At 45.5% G+C, this 19,265-nt stretch overlaps 1 protein-coding gene across 6 annotated transcripts in view; it reads right to left on the bottom strand.

Annotated features, from left to right (window-relative positions):
- The window catches only part of BICDL1 (BICD family like cargo adaptor 1), a 103,477-nt gene extending 100,668 nt beyond the window's left edge, over positions 1–2,809 (bottom strand). For 2 of the 6 annotated variants that reach the window (XM_063593714.1, XM_034934627.3), the window contains exon 1: positions 2,218–2,716. In XM_063593714.1, coding sequence (XP_063449784.1) covers positions 2,218–2,646 — 429 coding nt within the window. In that variant the 5' untranslated portion in view covers positions 2,647–2,716. Of the gene's footprint in view, positions 1–2,217 lie in introns of all 6 variants that reach the window. The other 4 variants (XR_010108971.1, XM_034934625.4, XM_063593715.1 and 1 more) reach the window with 4 other exon arrangements.
- Positions 2,810–19,265: the final 16,456 nt, after the last annotated feature.

Below are 19,265 nucleotides of genomic sequence, written 5' to 3'. Positions count from 1 at the left end.
CCCAGCTACTCAGGAGGCTGAGTAGGAGGGTCACTTGAGGGTGCAGTAAGCCATGATCAGCCACTCCACTGCAGCCTGGGGGATAGAGTGAGATCTTGTCTAAAAAAGAAAAAAGTACAAAGTACAGCAGTTTGTACTGAACGTTAGAAAGTATTGTCTAAACAGACATTCTAAAACCTACATTGTTCAAACAATGTACTGTGGGGAAAACTAAACCGGAGGTGTCAAATAAAACAGTACTCTGTAAACCAGGTTTGTCACTCTCACATTAACACTAGAAAGATTAACAAGCAACTAATGGTACTCTCTTAGTATCTTTAATGAACATTTTCAAAACTTTAAAATTTTTTATAATTTTCAAACCTACCTAGAAGAAATAATAGAACTGACTCCCCTCATCATTGAGTTTCAACAATGATCAATATTTGGCCTGTAAGTATATGTTAAGTATATGTTAGTTATATTCACATTGTTGTGCGACTATCTCCAGAACTTAAAATTGAACTTTTAAAACTAGAGTTCATATGCTGACCTGCAGAGGAATGAAGTAAAAAACAGTTTAAAGAGTTTTAAACTATTGTTGTCCATTCGTAAATAACAAAATGTCAAAGATAATTTATTCTTTTACAATACAACCTTTTTTTGTTACAATTCTGAAATCTTTGCCCTATGTTGAAGAAATGTATAAAGGCTCCACATGGAACCCAGAATGTACGTAATTGCACACTCAGGATTACTATGAAATCTGGCACTAATCAAACTGATACGGTGCTCCTTTCAAGTCAGCTGTCTCTTCAATCAAGTCCTTCACTGAAGAAATTTCAAATCACAAGTATAAATCTCTGTAGTTGTACTTCTTTACAAAGTCGTACAACTGAATCTCTTTATAAAAAAAAAAAAGAAGGCTTTTTATTTCTAGACCTCTACTTCAAGTGAAAATTAAACAATTCAATTCATTAGGCTGCTTTTTGGCAGTCTACCTATAGGTTTCACAAACGACTTTTCAGAGAGGTATCTCAGGAGTTCATCGACTGGCAGACCTAGTTAGCAGGCCAACCGAACTACAGGGGACTCACAGATTTCCTTTTTTTCTCCCGGATTTACTTTTACGTCGCTGGACTGTAGGCATACTTAAATCTTATTACAGAATATTTCTGAATTTCCATTCTGACTGTTCAACCAGTAGCAGAGATACGGAACCTGACTAGGGTCAATTTCAAACCTCATTCAGGTCTGTACTATTCTCTTGCTGTAACTAAGAATGAAAAGAGCTGGCTGCAACCAAACTAGGTAACAATAATAGTAAATGCACAGGCAGGAAAGGTAAGTCACAGGTGACTCCCTCTCCCCATCCCCCTGCCCCTTTTTTTGCAATCTAATTTTTAGAAATGCTGGCATTCTGTACTGCATTCAAGGCCCTTTTCTAGTTAAGGGCAAGAAAACAAACAACTCTGAAAGACTGCCTAGAGAACTGGCAGAAATGTTACGGATACCTTAAGAGGTATTTTATAACAGAAGTTAAAGTAATATGGTTCTCACAGGTTGCATTTGGTCATTCAATTGCAAGCCTGAGACCCAGAACACAGAAAAGTACTGTTTAAATACACATAAATACTGAGGCCCAAATTAAATCCACTACCAGCGGTCACATGTTGAGCCCTGGCTCGCCTGATTTCTGCAATGGAACCACATTTCCTAATCCCTGAGCATTTGAAGGCTATATAAAGCTCCTTTAGGGGCACTTGTTTCCCACAACTCTGAGCTGCCAGGAAGTTAAGACAAGGGCATCTAAAGGCCTTAACGCCCAAACTGGAAGGCTTTAGGCTAACACCCTGATTAGAGGTTAACTACTCTGAAAACCTGCAACATATTTTAAATGCTTCCCGACTTTCTCATTTCTCTGTATGCAGACATCACCTCAGTGCTATATAGTCATACTGTAAGCTCTATTTTAGATGCTGGGTACAGTACGTATATAGAACGGCCCACAGCGGCTGGAGCCACGCATAAACCCATTTGCTGTGAGCGGGGTGGGGAAGTCAAGTGGGTTCAACGAAATCTGATAATCCTCCATCCTCCCTCCCCCATTCATTCCAGATTTTCTGCGAGGTAGGGTGAGCAACGAAATGGGGGTGAGTGGTTCCCCTAACTGCCCAGGGCCGGGCGCGTGCCTGGGCGGCCCCTGCTCCCCACCCATCCCTGGCGGGAGGTCCTCACCTCGAGCTTGTCTGTCAGCTCCTTATGCATCTGCTCGTACTGCCGGCTCATGTCCTGGTTCCTCTCGAGCAGCGCCTTACCCAGCCGGGCCGCCAACACCAGATCCTTCTCCTTCTGTCGGATCACCGACAGCAGCTCGGGGTCCTGGGAGGGCGGCGGCTGCGGTCCGGCCCCCTCGGCCAGAGACCCAGGCTCGGCCTGAGGGTGTTCCCCGGGGTCGGACGGCCGCTCCCCGGCCGCCAGCAACGCCAGCTCCTCCTCTAACGCCAGTTCTAGCTCCCCGGAGCCCCCGGGGAAGATGAGGGCGGCGGCGGCGGCGGGACTCCGGACTGCGTCCCCGGCCGCGGCGGGCAGCTCCATGCAGCAGGCGCTGTCCGGCTCGGCGGGTGCTGAAGCGCGGCCGACCAAGCCCAGGCAGAAAGCGGACATGGCCCGCGCGCGCGGAGCCCGCAGCGGTGCGGCCCGGCCCGCGCGCGCCAGGCTGCAGGGGGGAGGGGCCCTGCCGCGCCGCCCCGCGTCCCGCGCCTCGCCTCGCGCCGCGGCACGCGCCCCCGGGTCCCCGCGAGCCCTGGGCGCGGCGCGCGCCGGCCCGCCCCTCCCCCGCGCCGGCGGCACGCGCCCCCTCCCCCGCCCCCGGGCTCAGCTGCTCAGGCGCGCGCGGGAGGAGGGGGTGGGGGTAGTGGCGGAGTAGGTGGTGGGAACGGGAAGGCTGGGGAAGGGAGGACTCAGGAACGGAGACTGAGGGTCGGCGAAGCGGGAGGGGAGGAAGCGAGGAGGAACGCTGCCGCCGGGTTCTCAGCCGCCCTGTTGCCGCTGCCGCTGCTGCTGCCGCCGCCGGCCGGGCAGCGCCTCACGGGGCGGGCTGCGCTCCGCTGTCGCCGCGACGCTCGCTGCTGCTGCTGCTGCCGGCGGCCGCTCTCTGCAGCCGCACTCCATGACCCCCGGCTCGGCGGCAGCCCCAGCAGCAGCGGCGGCGACGGCGGCTGCTGCTGCAGGGGCCGAGGCGGCGGCTCCACATCGCGCGCCGCGCAACCCGGCGAGCTCCTTCCTGCCTTCCCCGGCTCCTCCCGGCTCACCGGGCCGGCAGCGCCCCGCCCCAGGCTTCCGGCCGCGTCCCCTCGCCCCGCCCCTTGCCGACGCCTGACGCGCGCGGGCACCTGTTCGCCCCGCCCGCGCGGGATTCGCCGGCTCGCGGGTCTCCTCAGCGACGCCCAGGTGGCGCCGGCGGCCTTAACCCTCACGCCCTGCGGGCGGCTGGCGCATCCCTCACGGTCCTGGCTGCCTCACCGCGCGGCCACGCCCCCAGCCTTGCACCCACTTCGGGGTGCGGTTCCGCCCTCAGCCTCGCTCACAGCTGGGGTGTGGCCACGCCCTCAGCCCTCGTACCTCGGGGTGTGGCCTAGCACCCGGCCTCGCTCTCACCTCGGACGGAGCGCGGCCCCGCCCACCGCCTGCTGCTCACCTCCGGGCGCGACCCCGCCCCCAGCTACTTGGAAGCCGGGGCGCGCCTCAGAGTTCTGTTGCCGCGTCTCTGGTGGTCTCTGGGGCAAAGGGGACTGAGGACATTCCTCCAAGACTGGTGACCCGGCCCCGAGAAAGACATACCCTCACGAAATTTAGGTCTGGGCCCCCAGGAGAACTAAGCAGTCAGGAGAGGGAGCCCTAGAGAGCAGTAGGAGGAGGGAGGACTTCGGAAACCAGGCATCTTCATGCTGATGACTCAGGGATATGAAGGACCAGATGCTTCGCAGATCAGCAGCCCGGAGAGAAAGGGTTTCTGCGGAGAAATAACGGAAAAAAACTGCTCACAGATGGGAATACGAAGCAAAGAACCTCCCTAATAATAACTACCGTTTATTCGGCACTCAGTGTGTGCCATGTCCTGTATTAAGTGCTTGATAGTCATTATTTTAGATAATCCTCACAAGAACTTTATAAAATCAGTACTGCCGCTTGTCATTTTAACAGAGAAGGAAATTAAAGCCTGAGAGATGGCATCGTCTGCCCAGGTCATTACAACTGGTAGAGTCAGGATTGAGATCTAGCCAGGCCGACGCCAGGGATCACGTGAATCATTATTCTTTATTTTCTTCACATAGAAGCAGTCTTGAGGAAGATAAATGGTCCTTTGTGACCAAGATGGATTGGGTGGATATGGAAGGAACATTTCCTCAATGATTGAAGGAAGGTTTGGAGAGCCTACTGGGTGACTTGCAGTCATTCCTTGGTGTTGACCTCGTTGGTGGTGCTACGTGTCTCCTATTTCCAGAAACAATCCCATCTAAAGCTAGAATTCGTCCCTATGCTTCCTTTTCCTCTTGGACAGACAACCCATTTTTTACTTGGATCATGCCTTTCTTCTTTTCATCCCAGTGAGATGGAAATTTCAGAACATCAACAGGCTGAAATGGGTCAAATAGTTTCTCATGGTTTTTATCGCTTATTAAATTCAGAGCCTAAACAATATTCAAGTTTTAACATCGTTACCCTTAGACTGAAGGCCAGAATCTGTAAAGCTCCTGGGCCTCAGGGCTGGCATTGTTCACTTGTTGACTGGAAAGGAGACAGACAGTTGAGGGATTCCCACATCAATCTTAGAGCTAAATTTCTGCAGTTGACCATGTTACCATTCCAGCAAGGAAATGTTCTAACACTTTTTATTATGACCTCCCACCTTGAGCTGGAATTGTGAGCCAGAGGTGAGATCCAATTACCACTTCCTTTTGTCTTATTTGAATCACAGAAGGACAAATTTCTCCCTAATCTGTCTGGAGACACATCAAGAACAAACAGGGCCAGGCTCTGTGGCTCCTGCCTATAATCTCAGCACTTCGGGAGGCTGAGGCAGGAGGATTGCTTGAGTCCAGGAGTTCAAGACCAGCTTGGGCAATGTAGAAAGTAAAGTTTCCTCTTCAAAGCTTCCCTTCTTGTTAAAGAATGAATAATAAGTGTTAGAAATAATGGTTTCTTTTAAAGACTAACTTCCTTCAAGCCACCTTACTTTATGCTAATAACTCTCTGTTAAGCCCTTTCCTATGTAGCTGTTAGATCTAAGGGAATGAGTACATTCTATGTCCATGTACTTTAACCAAGATATCTGTGCTGGACATGCTCACTGGCATGTCCCACCTTGCAGCCTATGCCCCTTCCCTATTTGGGAATGTTACTACTTTTCTAAGTCTTTTCATAAATAACTTCCTCTTTTCCTTTGTTCTCCATTGCTTTTACCTATTTAGAAAAGTTTTAAGTTGTTAGCCTATCAGGTTCAGTTTAAATTGTAAGGTCTGGCTCCAGCCAATGGAGACAAGGCACAGTAGCAGGGACAAACTGCGTAAGGGATAAAAATTGCTTCTTTCCTTTATTCAGGTGTGCTCTTGCCATTGTTCCAGCTGCGAGGAGCACCCTTTCTGCAGAAACTAAAATTGCCTTGCTGAGAAAACTTTCTGTCTAAATGCTGATTTTTCCTTGTGGTACTGAGGAACAAGCATTCTGTTTCTAAATAAACATTTTACTTATAACAGGCAACATGGCAAGATCCTGTCTCTCCACCAGTTGGGTGGCTCATGCCTATGACCCCAGCACTTTGGGAGGCCAAAGTGGGAGGGTCTTATAAGCCCAGGAGTTTGAGACTAGCCTGGACAACATGGCCAAAACCCCGTCTCTACAAAAAATACAAAAAAATTAGCCAGGCATGGTGGTGTGTGCCTATAGCCCCAGCTACTCAGGAGGCTGAGATGGGAGGATGAGTGGAGCCTGGAAGATCAAGGCTGCAGTGAGCCCTGATCATACTATTGCACTCCAGCCTGGATGACAGAGCAAGAACTTGTCAAAAAAAAAAAAAAAAGTTTCAGCTCTTTTTCCTTAATGCAGACATGCAGCCTATCTTTCAAAAAATGACTTTGTTTGCCTTCCTTGAGCCCAGTGGTCCTAATCTGTTCCACTTATCTGTTACTGTGAAAATGAACTGTTACAATTCTAACTCCAGCTTCTGAATTTCCTTCCTAACAATGTTCCACTGCTGAACCTTACTAGGAAATGTTCACTTCTTACAGTAGGTTTGGCTCTAAGCACTGTCTTTCTGGGAGAACCAGCCCAACTTTGCAGAACTATTCAAAATAGTGGTTCTTAAACATTTTGGTCTCAGAATCTCATTACACTCTTGGGCCGGGTACGGTGGCTCATGCTTGTAATCCCAGCACTTTGGGAGGCTGAGGCAGGCAGATCACTTGGGGTAATGAGTTCAAGACCAGCCTGGCCAGCATGGCAAAACCCTGTCTCTACTAAAAATACAAAAATTAGCTGTGCATGGTGGCATGTGCCTGTAGTCCCAGCTACTCAGGAGGCTGAGGCGGGAGGATCGTTTGAACCTGGGAGGCGGACATTGCAGTGAGCCAAGGTCACGCCACTGCACTCCAGCCTGGGTGACAGAGTGAGACTCCATCTCCAAAAAAAAAGTTTTTAAATAATTAATTCATTTTAAATATTTATGATAAACCTATTATTTGTAACTATAATGAATTTTTATGAACAGTAACTATATGGTCCTAAATGTAAAAAAAAACAGTGAGAAGAATGGCATTATTCTTCATTTTTGTAAACCTCTGTAATGTATGGCTTAACAGTAGAAAAGTGAATTCTTGTATTTGGATATATCTATAATGTATGATATTTTGAAATATATGAAGAAAATTTGGACTCACAAAGATATGTGGTTGGGAAAAGGAGGAATATTTTAGTAGCCTTTTCATTTTGGATATTTTTCTTTGATATTACACCCAAACTTGACAATTTATAGTTTCCTTCTTTCTCTCTTTCTCTCTCTTTCTTTCTTTCTTGAGATGGAGTCTCACTCTGTTGCCCAGGCCGGAGTGAGTGCAGTGGCGCAATCTTGGCTCACTGCATCCTCCACCTCCCAGGTCAAGTGATTCTCCTGCCTCAGCCTCCCAAGTAGCTGAGACTACAGGCATGTGCCCCCACACTTGGCTAATTTTTGTATTTTTAGTACAGAGGGGGTTTCACTATGTTGGCCAGGCTGGTCTCGAACTCCTGACCTCAGGTGATCCACCCACCTCAGCCTCCCAAAGTGCTGGGATTACAGGCGTGAGCCACTGCGCCCAGACGACAAGTTGTAGTTTCTTAAAGGTTAGTTGCAATGTGAAATCTAAAACCATGTCAAGGAAATCCCATTGATCTATTTTTCACTTTGAATGGATTTTTTACATATGTATGATTGATTGTATAACAGCATGTATTTTCATTTGGAAAATGTCTGAGTTATGCAGATCTTACAAATATTGTCACATGTCATTACACAATATCAGCCTAATCACATTCATTAATATCACCACCACTTATCTCATCATAAAAGTCTTTAAGTATTGAGAAGTTACTAAGCTTGAGTTTTATCATTAGTAACAAATATTTTGAGTTGTTTTCCTTGAAGTAACAGACTTACTTCATTAATTCTTGAGAAAATGTCTGCCAAATACCCGAATCTGAATACCACAGTTTGTGTCATTCATTCAGGTAAAAACAGTGTTCTGTGAAAAATGTGGCTAGTTAGTTCCCAACTCAAACGGAGGTACAAGTGCTTCACCTCAAGATAACCATCATACTTCAGTACACAGCAGAAGTGCTTTGTGGGTACTTCCCATTTCATCACATGAAATATTAAAAAGATGTGCACTCAAGGGTCTGGACTTAATAGAAGTACTGCTTCGTCAGGGACATTGGTTAATAAAACTAGCTTCTGTTTTTTCTATGAGCACATGAAAGGGAAGACTACCATGTGTACCAGCACAGCTGGGTAACACTGCCTTGACTCATGCTAAGGTATCAGTGGTGTTACCTACCATTGCTTTTGCACCATCAGTGCAAATGTCAACATAATTACAAACAAAAATAGTATTAGACGATTAGCATTATTATGAAATTAGTTTGCTATTGTTAATAACATTAGAATGATAATCCTTACACTTATTATGAAAATAGTTCTTTTCTTGGTAGCCCTCTGAAAGACTCTAGGACCTTTAGGAGCTGGTGCACCACACTCTGGGAACTGCTGATTCCAGTCCATTAGGTCAGCCTTGAGGTAACAGAATGAATATATACCTGCCTATATGGAAATTAGTGCCAGGATTTAAAACTCATTAAAGCCAAGTTATGAAAACCATCAGACTTCTAAGAAGCTTATTAAATTTATTCTTCTTCATGCTAGAACAATAGCAGCTAAAATACATTTAGCACTGTGCTCCTTAAATCCTTTATGTAACACTCTCTCATTTAATCCTCACAATAACCCTATAATGGTAGTGTGTTACACCAATATATACTAGTACATGATACTATGATGCTAGTGTTTTAGAACTGTCTGTCTCTAATGGACTTGTTCTTAGTTACTCTACTGCACTTCACTTTTTATCACTTATGTATTCCTTTAAAATATATTTGCATTAGTGTTAGTTTTAGTACCTGGATAGTCTGGTAAACTTGAGTATGAGCACAGTTTACATACTTAATATACTATGGGTGAATTTCCACATAAGTGCTATTACATCACTAAGGGCAAAACATGACATTTTTCCTTCTTAGAGATCCTGATATCTACAAATATGACAACACTCATCCGATTTCCCCAAGTTGTTTACTTTTATTAACATCTTGGTCCGTGAAAACTGGAAAGTGTAAAAGACAAAACATGTCTCGAAAATTTGTTTTTGAAAAGCCAAGTGTTGAAGAAACATGAGGAACTGGCAAAATGTGTAATAAAGCTGTTCTATGCTTGATATTTTCATTTAGCTATGATGTGTGTGTTTGTGTGCACCAGCAGATCACACGTGTTTTAAGTTGTATATTTTGTCTATGAAATAATCATGGAAACATACAAGTCTTGGAAATTCATCAAATGTTACCCAAAGCACTTTATATTTTTTAGAGAGGAGTGATCTCAACATTTTGCAGAATGTGGTGTGTATACCCCTGGTGGTTCTCAAGTTGGTTTTTAGGGGAAAAATGTTAACATCAGTGGCTGGTGCTCACCGGTGTCAGTCTTCAGCAGAGACCCTGCCCTGTCTGATGTCGGGAAGTTCCTTCTCTGCTACTCAGAAGGTAAATAGAAGCCTCATCTTGTCCCTATATGGATACACAGTGTGAGTTCCCAACTTCCTCTCCTCCAGCTTCTATCCTTTCCTACCAACATCCTTGCCCAACTTTTCCCTTCCAGATGAGAACTCCTCTCTCCCAAGGATTTGCCTAATACCCCAGGTCTAGCTGCCCTGTTACCTCTGCCAGTTATTTTCTGACCACTGTCATTTCCAGCTTCTGACCCATTTTTCCTCCCTTCTGATTAGGCATCTTCAGTCTTTCCCCTTAATGATCATGAACCAGACTTCCTGGGCTGCATCTAGTTCTGCCACTTAGGAGTTGGATGACTTTGGACCTCTATGCCTCAGTTTCTTCATTTATAAAATGGGGATAATGGTAGTACTTACCTGATAAATTTGGTCTTAAGACAGAAAGATTTCAGATACGTACAGCTCTTAAAAATGAAGCCTGATAGGCCAGGTGTGGTGGCTCACACCTGTAATCCCAACACTTTCAGAGGCCGAGGTGAGTGAATTGCTTGAGCCCAGGAGTTCAAGACCAGCCTGGGTAACATAACAAAACCCTGTCCCTACAAAAAAATAAAAAATAAATTAGCCAGGCATGGTGGTGTGTGCGTTTCATCTCAGCTACTGGAGAGGCTGAGGTGGGAGGATCACCTGAGCCCAGGAGGTTGAGGCTTTAGTGAGCTGTGTGCCACTGCACTCCAGCCTGGATGACAGAGCAAGACCCTGTCTCCAATAATAATAATAATAAGAAGAAGAAGAAGTAATACTTAATAAGGTCAGTCTTAAGACAAGAATATTTCAGATATGTTTAAAATGGAGCCTGGCAGGCCAGGTGCAGTGGCTCACTCCTGTAATTTCAGCACTTTGGGAGGCCGAGGCTGGAAGATCGCTTGAGGCCAGGAGTTTGAGACCACCCTGAGCAACACAGAGAGATCCTCTGTCTCCCACCTATAGTCTTAGCTACTCCTGAGGCTGAGACATGGAGTTTGAGGATGCAGCGAGGCGGTAAGCTACGATCGCGCCACTGCACTCCAGCCTGGGTCTCAGAGCCAGACCCTGTCTCTAAAAACCAACCAACAAACAAACAATCTGGGCTTTCTGAATTAGATCTGTCATTAACCAGCTGTGCAGCTATGTACAATTGAACAAGGCATTTAATGTGCCTAGGCTTTGGCTTCCTTATCTGTACGGTATGAAGTTGGCCTGGTAATCACCCCTGTATGCTCTAAACCAGTAGTTCTCAACTGGGGGTGATTTTTTTTTTTTTTTAAGACGGCATCTCACTGTGTCAACCAGGCTGGAGTGCAGTGGCATGATCTCGGCTCACTGCAACCTCCAGCTCCTGGGTTCAAGCGATTCTCCTGCCTCAGCCTCTCTAGTAGCTGGGATTACAGGTACGTGCCACCATGCCCAGCTCATTTTTGTATTTTTAGTAGAGAAAGGTTTCACCATGTTGGCTAAGCTGGTCTCAAACTGCTGACCTCACGTGATCCGCCTGCCTCAACTTCCCAAAGTGCTGGGATTACAAACATGAGCCACCGTGCTTGGTCTGGGGGTGATTTTGACCTCCTCCTAGGACCCTAGAGATATTGGGCAATGTCTGGAGACATTTTGGGTTGTCATAACTGGGAGGAAGGAGGTGTTATTGGCATCTAATGGATGGAGACTAGAGATGCTGCCAAACATATTTTAATGTCCAGGACAGCCTATCTGGCCCCAAATGTCAATAGTGCTGAGTTGAGAAACCCTAGTTTAAAATGACAGGCTTCGGGACAGGCGCAGTGGCTTATACTTGTAATCCCAGCACTTTGGGAAGCTGAGGTGGGCAGATCACTTAAGGTCAGGAGTTTGAGACCAGCCTGGCCAACATGAAAAAACCCCATATCTACTAAAAATACAGAAATTAGCCGGCGTGGTGGTATGCACCTTCAGTCTTAGCTACTTGGGAGGCTGAGGCAGGAGAATCATCTGAACCTGGTAGGTGGAAGTTGGCAGTGAGCCGAGGTTGGGCCACTGCACTCCAGCTTCGGTGACAAAGACTCTGTCTCAAAAAAAAAAAAAAAAAAAAAGACAGAATGACAGGCTTTGACCAGGCATGGTGGCTCACACCTGTAATCCTAGCACTTTGGGAGGTTGAGGTGAGTGGATCACTTAAGCCCAGGAGTTCAAGACCAGCCTGGGCAACATGGCGAAACCCCGTCTCTACAGAAAATCCAAAAATTAGTCAAGCACAGTGGCTCACGCCTATAGTCTCAGCTACTAGGGAGGTTGAGGTGGGAGGATCACATGAGTATGGGGAGGTTGACGCTGAAGTGAGCTGTGATCACGCTATTGCACTTTAGCCTGGATGACAGAGCAAGACCCTGTCTCAAATAAATAAAATAAAATAAAATAAAATAAAATAAAATAAAATAAAATGACAGGCTTCTACAACTTAACCATGAGGTTTGTTGCCTGAGAAAGATATAAATGGGTTACACGCATGATGGGCTCTGATGCAAGCCCAAGGGTGCTTTGGCTGCTTTTAGGGATTCTCTTCTAGAAAACCAGCCCATAACACAGCCATACCATTTAGGCAAATAAATAACCAAAAAGCTCCTCTGCTTTGAGGCAATTGCTCCCAACATTGACTAAATTGCTTTCTACTCTCCCCTACCCTCTTATAATGATTTGGCTGTCACTGTTGCCCAAACTCATCAGAAAATGACTGCTTTATGCTCAGGTTGGCTATTTTTGGTTCTTCCAATGCCCACATCTAGAAAGATTTGTGGTTTCATTTTCTATGTGCTCATATTTTCCTGCTTCTTTTCAATGATCTTGGCTCTAAACACATTGTTGCTGTGTTTTGCTACATATATCATTCATCTCGAGCTATTTTAAAACATTTCCTAGTTTTATTTCATCTCAAGAATTTGCCAAACATTTGTTATATCTTGTTCCTTCCGCATTACATTCTGGTTTAATCTGTTGGCAGACAAGTTATTTATACCTATTGATACTGCTCATACTAAAACTGTTTCTTAAGTGAATTTCCTCCCATTAGTGTTCTTTGTCAATTTCAGAGTACACTGATTATGGAAATTGTATATCATCCAGTTTCCAGGATAACTAAAAACTTTTGCTGGTGGGTAGGTAAAATGTCCCGTGAATCTGTTTTCAATGGTTTGTGTTAGCATTGCTACTGCTACACTTCTCACTTTATGTAAAAAGCCTTTATGGATTTCTTGGTGCCTTCCTATGATCAGAGGAATAGTCATCTTCTAAAGGGTCAAAATTTAATCATGTCCTAGAAAATGTAGCTATGTTTGTGTGGGGGGCACATGTGTAGGTGTGGGATATATGTGAATATTAAGTGTTCTGGGAAGATAGTTGGTGTAATGCAACTATCTTAATAGTTAATTTTTCCATTAAGTAATGTGTATACATATATATACACATTTTATATATTTATATAAATATATATTTTTTTTCTTTTCTTTTTTCTTTTTTTTTTTGAGATGGAGTCTTGTTCTTATTGTCCAGGCTGGAGGGCAGTGGCACAATCTCAGCTCACTGCAACCTCCGCCTCCTGGGTTCAAGCGATTCTCCTGTCTCAGCCTCCCCAGTAGCTGGGATTACGGGCGCCTGCCACCACACCTGGCTAATTTTTGTATTTTTAGTGGAGACGGGGTTTCGCCATGTTGGCCATACTGGTCTCGAACTCCTGACCTCAGGTGATCCACCTGCCTCGGCCTCCCAAAGTGTTGGGATTACAGGCGTGAGCCACCGTGCCTGGCCTTTTTTTTTTTTTTTTTTTAAGACGGAGTCTTGCTCTGTCACCCGGGCTGGAATGCAGTGACATGATCTCGGCTCACTGCAGCCTCCGCCTCCTGGGTTCAAGCAATTCTCCTGCCTCAGCCTCCCGAGTAGCTGGGACTACAGGTGTGTGCCACCACACCCGGCTAATTTTTTGTATTTTTAGTAAAGACAGGGTTTCACCATGTTGGCCAGGTTGGCCTTGATCTCCTGACCTCATGATCTGCCTGCCTCGGCCTCCCAAAGTGCTGGGATTACAGGTGTGAGCCACCGCGCCTGGCCTACACTTATATTTTTTAGAGACAGGGTCTTGCTCTGTTGCCCAGGCTGGAGTGTAGTAGCATAATCGTAGCTCTCTGCAGCTGCGAACTCGTTGGCTCAACCAATCCTCCTGCCTTAGCCTTCCAAGAAGCTAAAACTGCAAGCATGTGCCACCATGCCCAGTTAATTTTAAAATATTTTTTGTAGAGACAGGGTCTCGCTATGTTGACCAGGCAGGTCCCAAATGACTGGCTTCAAGCAATCTTCCCACTTTGGCCTCCCAAAGTGCTGGGATTACAGGCATGAGCCATCACACCCAGCCAGCAAAATAATTTTTTAAAGTTTCTAAACTATAAGGAAATCTATTGAATTATATAGTTACCAAGGCAGTTGGCCAGTATTTATTGAGACACAATTGACGGTTGGTATGCGTTTGGTATTATTATCTCATTATATGAGAATTTCAGGATTTTAGAAAATTTTAGAAAACATGTCAGGCATGGTGGCTCATGCCTGTATCTCAGCACTTTGGGAGGCCAAGGCAGGCAGATCACTTGAGGTCAGGAGTTCGAGACCAGCCTGGTCAACATGGTGAAACTCGTCTTTACAAAAAATACAAAAATTAGCCAAGCGTGGTGGCTCATGACTGTAGTCCCAGCTATTCAGGAGGCTGAGGCAGGAGAATCACTTGAGCCTGGGAGGTGGAGGTTGCAGTGAGCCAAGATCATGCCACTGCATTCCTGCCTGGGTGACAGAGTGAGTTTCCATCTCAAAAAAAAAAAAAAAAATTTAGAAAACCTGATTCTCATCCTCAAGGAGTATTCCATCAGTGTTTGTGTAAGAGTGTGGGCTGAGCGCGGTGGCTCACTTTGGGAGGCCGAGGCAGGCGGATCACGAGGTTAGGAGATTGAGATCATCCTCTCTAACACGGTGAAACCCTGTCTCTACTGAAAATACAAAATATTAGCCGGGCATGGTGGCAGGCTCCTGTAGTCCCAGCTACTCGGGAGGCTGAGGCAGGAGAATTGTTTGAATCCAGGAGGTGGAGGTTGCAGTGAGCCAAGACCATGCCACTGCACTCCAGCCTGGGTGACAGAGCGAGACTCTGTCTCAAAAAAAAAAATGGACATGGCGTCACCAAGGCATGTCCATAATTCACACCACAGGAAATTTAATATAGTGGTTAAGAACATGGTTTCTAGAGTAAGCTCTGGTTTCAAGTCAAGGCTCCCTCAGTTACTAGCCAAAATAACCCTAGAAAGTTAGTTAACCTTTCTATGCACTATGTAAGTAAATAATTTTGTCACTAGTGGATCTTAAGGCCCAGCACAGTTCCTAACATATGATAGGAACTTGATACTTTTTTTTTTTGAGATAGAGTCTTACTCTGCCATCTAGGCTGGAGTGCAGTGACACAATCATTGTTCGCTGCAACCTCTGCCTACCAGGCTCAAGCAATGCTCCCCACCTCAGCCTCTTGAGTAGCTGGTACTAGAGACAGGCGCCATCACACCCAGCGAATTTTTGTATTTTTAGTAGAGATGGGGTTCACCATGTTTTCCAGGCTTGTAGGAACTTGATACATTTTTATAATGAATGAATAATGTGTCTAAAGCACTTAGTACATTGCTAAGACACAGTCAGAGTTTACTCAATAAGATGTTAAAGACAAAAAACCAACAAAAACTCTTGATCTCAGAATACCAGATTTGTTACATATTAATATGGTCCACATGGCTTGTGTTAACCTCTATACTCATACAAAACATTTATCGCATAGAGGCTATTATGTGATAAGTTGGAGATTATGTGGGGGAAACAAATATGTATACGCTGTGATCCTTACCCTCAAAATGTTTATAACTTAATAAACAATAGAAAACATGAACCAGAATTAGTTGGCCATGGTGGTGCACACCTGTAGTCCCAGCTACTTGGAGGCTGAGGCAGGAGGATCGCTTGAGCCCTGGAGGCAAAGGCTGCAGTGAGTTGAGATCATGCCACTGCACTCCAGAACGAGACCCTGTCTCAAAAAGAAAGAAGAAGAAGAAAAAAAACATAAACAGGACTGGGTGCAATGGTTCATGCTTGTAATCCCAGCACTTTGGGAGGCTGAGGCAGGAGGATTGCTTGAGTCCAGGAGTTCAAGACCAGCGTGGGCAAGACGGCGACACCCCATGTCTTATTTATTTATTTATCTCTTTATTTATTTTTTGAGAGAGTCTCACTCTGTCACCCAGGCTGGAGTGCAGTGGTACAATCTTGGCTCACTTCAAACTCTACTTCCCAAGTTCAAGCCATTCTCTTGCCTCAACCTCCTTAGTAGCTGGGATTACAGGTGCATGCCACTATGCCCGGCTAATTTTTGTATTTTTAGTAGAGATGGAGTTTCACCATGTTGGCCAGGTTGGTCTTGAACTCCTGACCTCAAGTGATCCACCTGCCTTGGCCTTCCGAAGTGCTGGGATTACAGGCATGAGCTGCCACGCCCAGCCTGTGAAACCCTGTCTCTACAAAAAATACAAAAGTTAGTTGGGCGTGTGGCATGTGCCTGTAAGCTCAGCTATACAGGAGGCTGAGATGGGAGGAATGCTTGAGCCTGGGAGGTGGAGGTTGCCATGAGCTGAGATCGTGTCACTGCAATCCAGCCTGGAAGACAGAGTGAGACCCTTTCTCAAAATAAATAAATAAATAAATAAATAAATAAATAAATAAATAATCAAAAATTCAGAGAAGGGAGACAGTGCTAGATACAATGGGGAGCCACTGGACATGTTGAAACTGTGAGGAAATCTGAATAAATCTGTACTTCAGGAAGACTAACCTGGCACTGGTGTGAAAGATAGATTCAAGGTGAGAGTCAGGAGTCGGGGAGAACAATTACAATACTGCTGGAAGAATCTATATGGAAGTTCTGATGGAATGGAAGACAGAGGTCAGAGATGTTATAAACAAGAGAAATAATTGCTAAATTTGGAGTCTGATCAGCTATTAGAGAGTGAGAATGAAGAAAAAGGAGGATTCAGAGATGCCTCTGAGGTTACCAATGTGGACAACAAACAGAATGATGGTGTCTTGCCAGAAACAGGAAAACTGGAAAAATAGCAAGAATCAGATAATTAGGCCCTTTGATTTGGCTATGGCCAAGGACCTCTCACCTATATAGGGAAAAAAGGCAAGCGTGAAATCAATATACACAGCAATGATGAGAGCGAGTTGTTCACACAGACGCGGTGGCTCATGCCTGTAATCCCAGTACTTTGAGAAGCTGAGGTGGGAAGATCATTTGAGTAGGAGGTTGAGGCTGCAGTGAGCAGAGATTGCACCATTGCACTCCTGCCTGGGTGACAGAATGAGACCCTGTCTCAACAAAACAAAACAAACCAAACAAAAAAAGAGTGAGTTGATGACAAATGTATCAGTGGGATTGAAAATGCAAAGTTCTTCCTCATCCAGCAGAAAGCATCCTAGAGAAAACTACAATTGATGCAGGAGAAGAAATGAGAACACTTGACAGGAGGAGGAAGATCGTCCCGTGTTTGGAAAACCATTGGGGTAGATCTGGCGGTGGGAGAGGGAACTGAACAGGGTTCTGTGCCTGTGGATCAAGTGACCATTTCCCCATTTTCCTCAACTCCCATCTACATCAAAGTGTATGGGACTCCTCTTCCTGACAGCCAACTTCTCCCACCCACTCCCTATCTAATAAAGGAAGGGATTATGGAAAGAAGCAGGCCTTCCTGATGGGTTTAGAAAATAATTGCATAGAACAAAGCTATATGCATGTTTTATTATGCATTTGCATTTACAGAAAATCAAAACTTTGAAAAGGCTTATATTCAAGAAGACATATGAAATCACCCAATTAAAAGAAAGATGGCAAAGACTCAAAAACTGATTATAGAATTTAATTTAAGAAAAATCAAGAAATACATCAAAGGTATAAATCTGCATTTCCCTGGGGTCTCGATTCAGTGATTCAGCTTCTTTTTAGTAAGTGGGTCAGAAAACTGCTAATCCTGTAATGATTTTGTTCAACTGCACCCAGCTGGTAGATGTATTTCTTGCAGATCTAAAAAAAACAAGTATGTTAAAATTGTCAAAGTTAATGTCAACCCAATATCCAATTGCTTTGTTTATCAACCATGAAACTTGATTGAAAGTCTGTTCTTTTAATTGGCAAGTAGTAACAATGTTGTTTGTATTTTTGAGATGCTGTGTTCCGTGTTGCACATTTCTATGGTATAGCTGATACAATGACACCATATAATAGGGAGTCTCAGGCAGGGCGTGGTGGCTGACGCCTGTAATCCCAGGACTTTGGGAGGCCGAGGCGGGTGGATCACGAGGTCAGGAGTTCGACACCAGCCTGGCCGATATGGTGAAACCCTGTCTCTACTAAAAATACAAAAATCAGCTGAGTGTGGTGGCGCATGCCTGTAGTCCCTAGTCCCTGGTGCTTGGGAGACTGAGGAAGGAGAATCACTTGAACCCGGGAGGCAGAGGTTGCAGTGAGCTGAGATCGCGCCACTGCACTCCAGCCTGGGTGACAGAATAAACTCTGCCTCAAAAAAAAAAAAAAAAAATAGGGAGTCCCATACTGGATGAAATTCAACAGGACAAACCGGTTGCACTACAATATGAGGGCAAATATAGGAGCTGATGTATTGGCCTTGTGAAAACAGCTCAGGTTTAAAAACAAAAAACAAAAGGCATAAGTCATCATAGAGAAGCTTTTTTTTTTTTTTTTTTTTTTTTTTTCTGAGACGGAGTCTTGCTCTGTCGCCCAGACTGGAGTGCAGTGGCCTGATCTCAGCTCACTGCAACCTCTGCCTCCCAGGTTCAGTGATTCTCCTGCCTCAGCCTCCTGAGTAGCTGGGATTACAGGCGCGCACCACTATGTCCAGCTAATTTTTTTGTATTTTTGGTAGAGACGGGGTTTCACCATGTTGGCCAGGCTGGTTTCAAACTCCTGACCTCATGATCTGCCTGCCTCGAACTCCCAAAGTGCTGGAATTACAGGCGTGAGCCACCGCGCCTGGCCTTTTTTATTTTCCCCCTTCTTTCTTTCCCTTCCTTCCTTCTGGCCTTTTTTCACCTTCCCTTCCCTCCCTCCCTCCCTCCCTCCCTCTCTCCCTCCCTCCCTCTCTCCCTTCCTCCCTTCCTTCATTCCTTTTTTTTTTTTTTTTTTTTTTTTTGAGACGGAGTCTCACTCTGTTGCCCAGGCTGGAGTGCAATGGTGTGATCTTGGCTCACTACAACCTCCGCCTCCTGGGTTCAAGCAGTTCTCCTGCCTCAGCCTCCTGAGTAGCTGGGATTACAGGTGCATGCCACCACGCCCGGCTAATGTTTTTGTGTTTTTAGTAGAGAGAGGGTTTCACCATGTTGATCAGGCTGGTCTCGAACTCCTGACCTTGTGATCCGCCTGCCTCGGCCTCCCAAAGTGCTGGGATTACAGGCATGAGCCACCGTGCCCAGCCCCCCATTTTTGTTTTTGAGATGAAGTCTCATTCTGTCACCCAGGCTGGAGTGCAGTGGCACAATCTTGACTCACTGAAGCCTCTGCCTCCCAGGTTCAAGCAATTCTCCTGCCTCAGTCTTCCCAGTAGCTGGGACTATAGGCATGTGCCACCATGCCCAGCTAATTTTTGTATTTTTGGCAGTGATGGTGTTTCACCATGTTGGCCAGGCTTGGTCTTGAACTCCTGAACTCAAGTGATCCACCTGCTCAGCCTCCCAAAGTGTTGGGATTACAGGCATGAGCCACCACACCTGGCCCCATCTTAACCATTTTTAGGTGTAGTTCATTAGTTAGGGATATTCATATTGTTGTGCTACCGTCACCAAAATTCATACACAGAACTCTTTTCATGTTGCAAAACT

Source organism: Pan paniscus, chromosome 10, assembly GCF_029289425.2.
Source record: "Pan paniscus chromosome 10, NHGRI_mPanPan1-v2.0_pri, whole genome shotgun sequence".
Taxonomy (NCBI): Eukaryota; Metazoa; Chordata; class Mammalia; order Primates; family Hominidae; genus Pan; species Pan paniscus.
The sequence above is the reverse complement of the archived record's forward strand: the minus strand, read 5'-3'. Positions and strand labels throughout refer to the sequence as shown.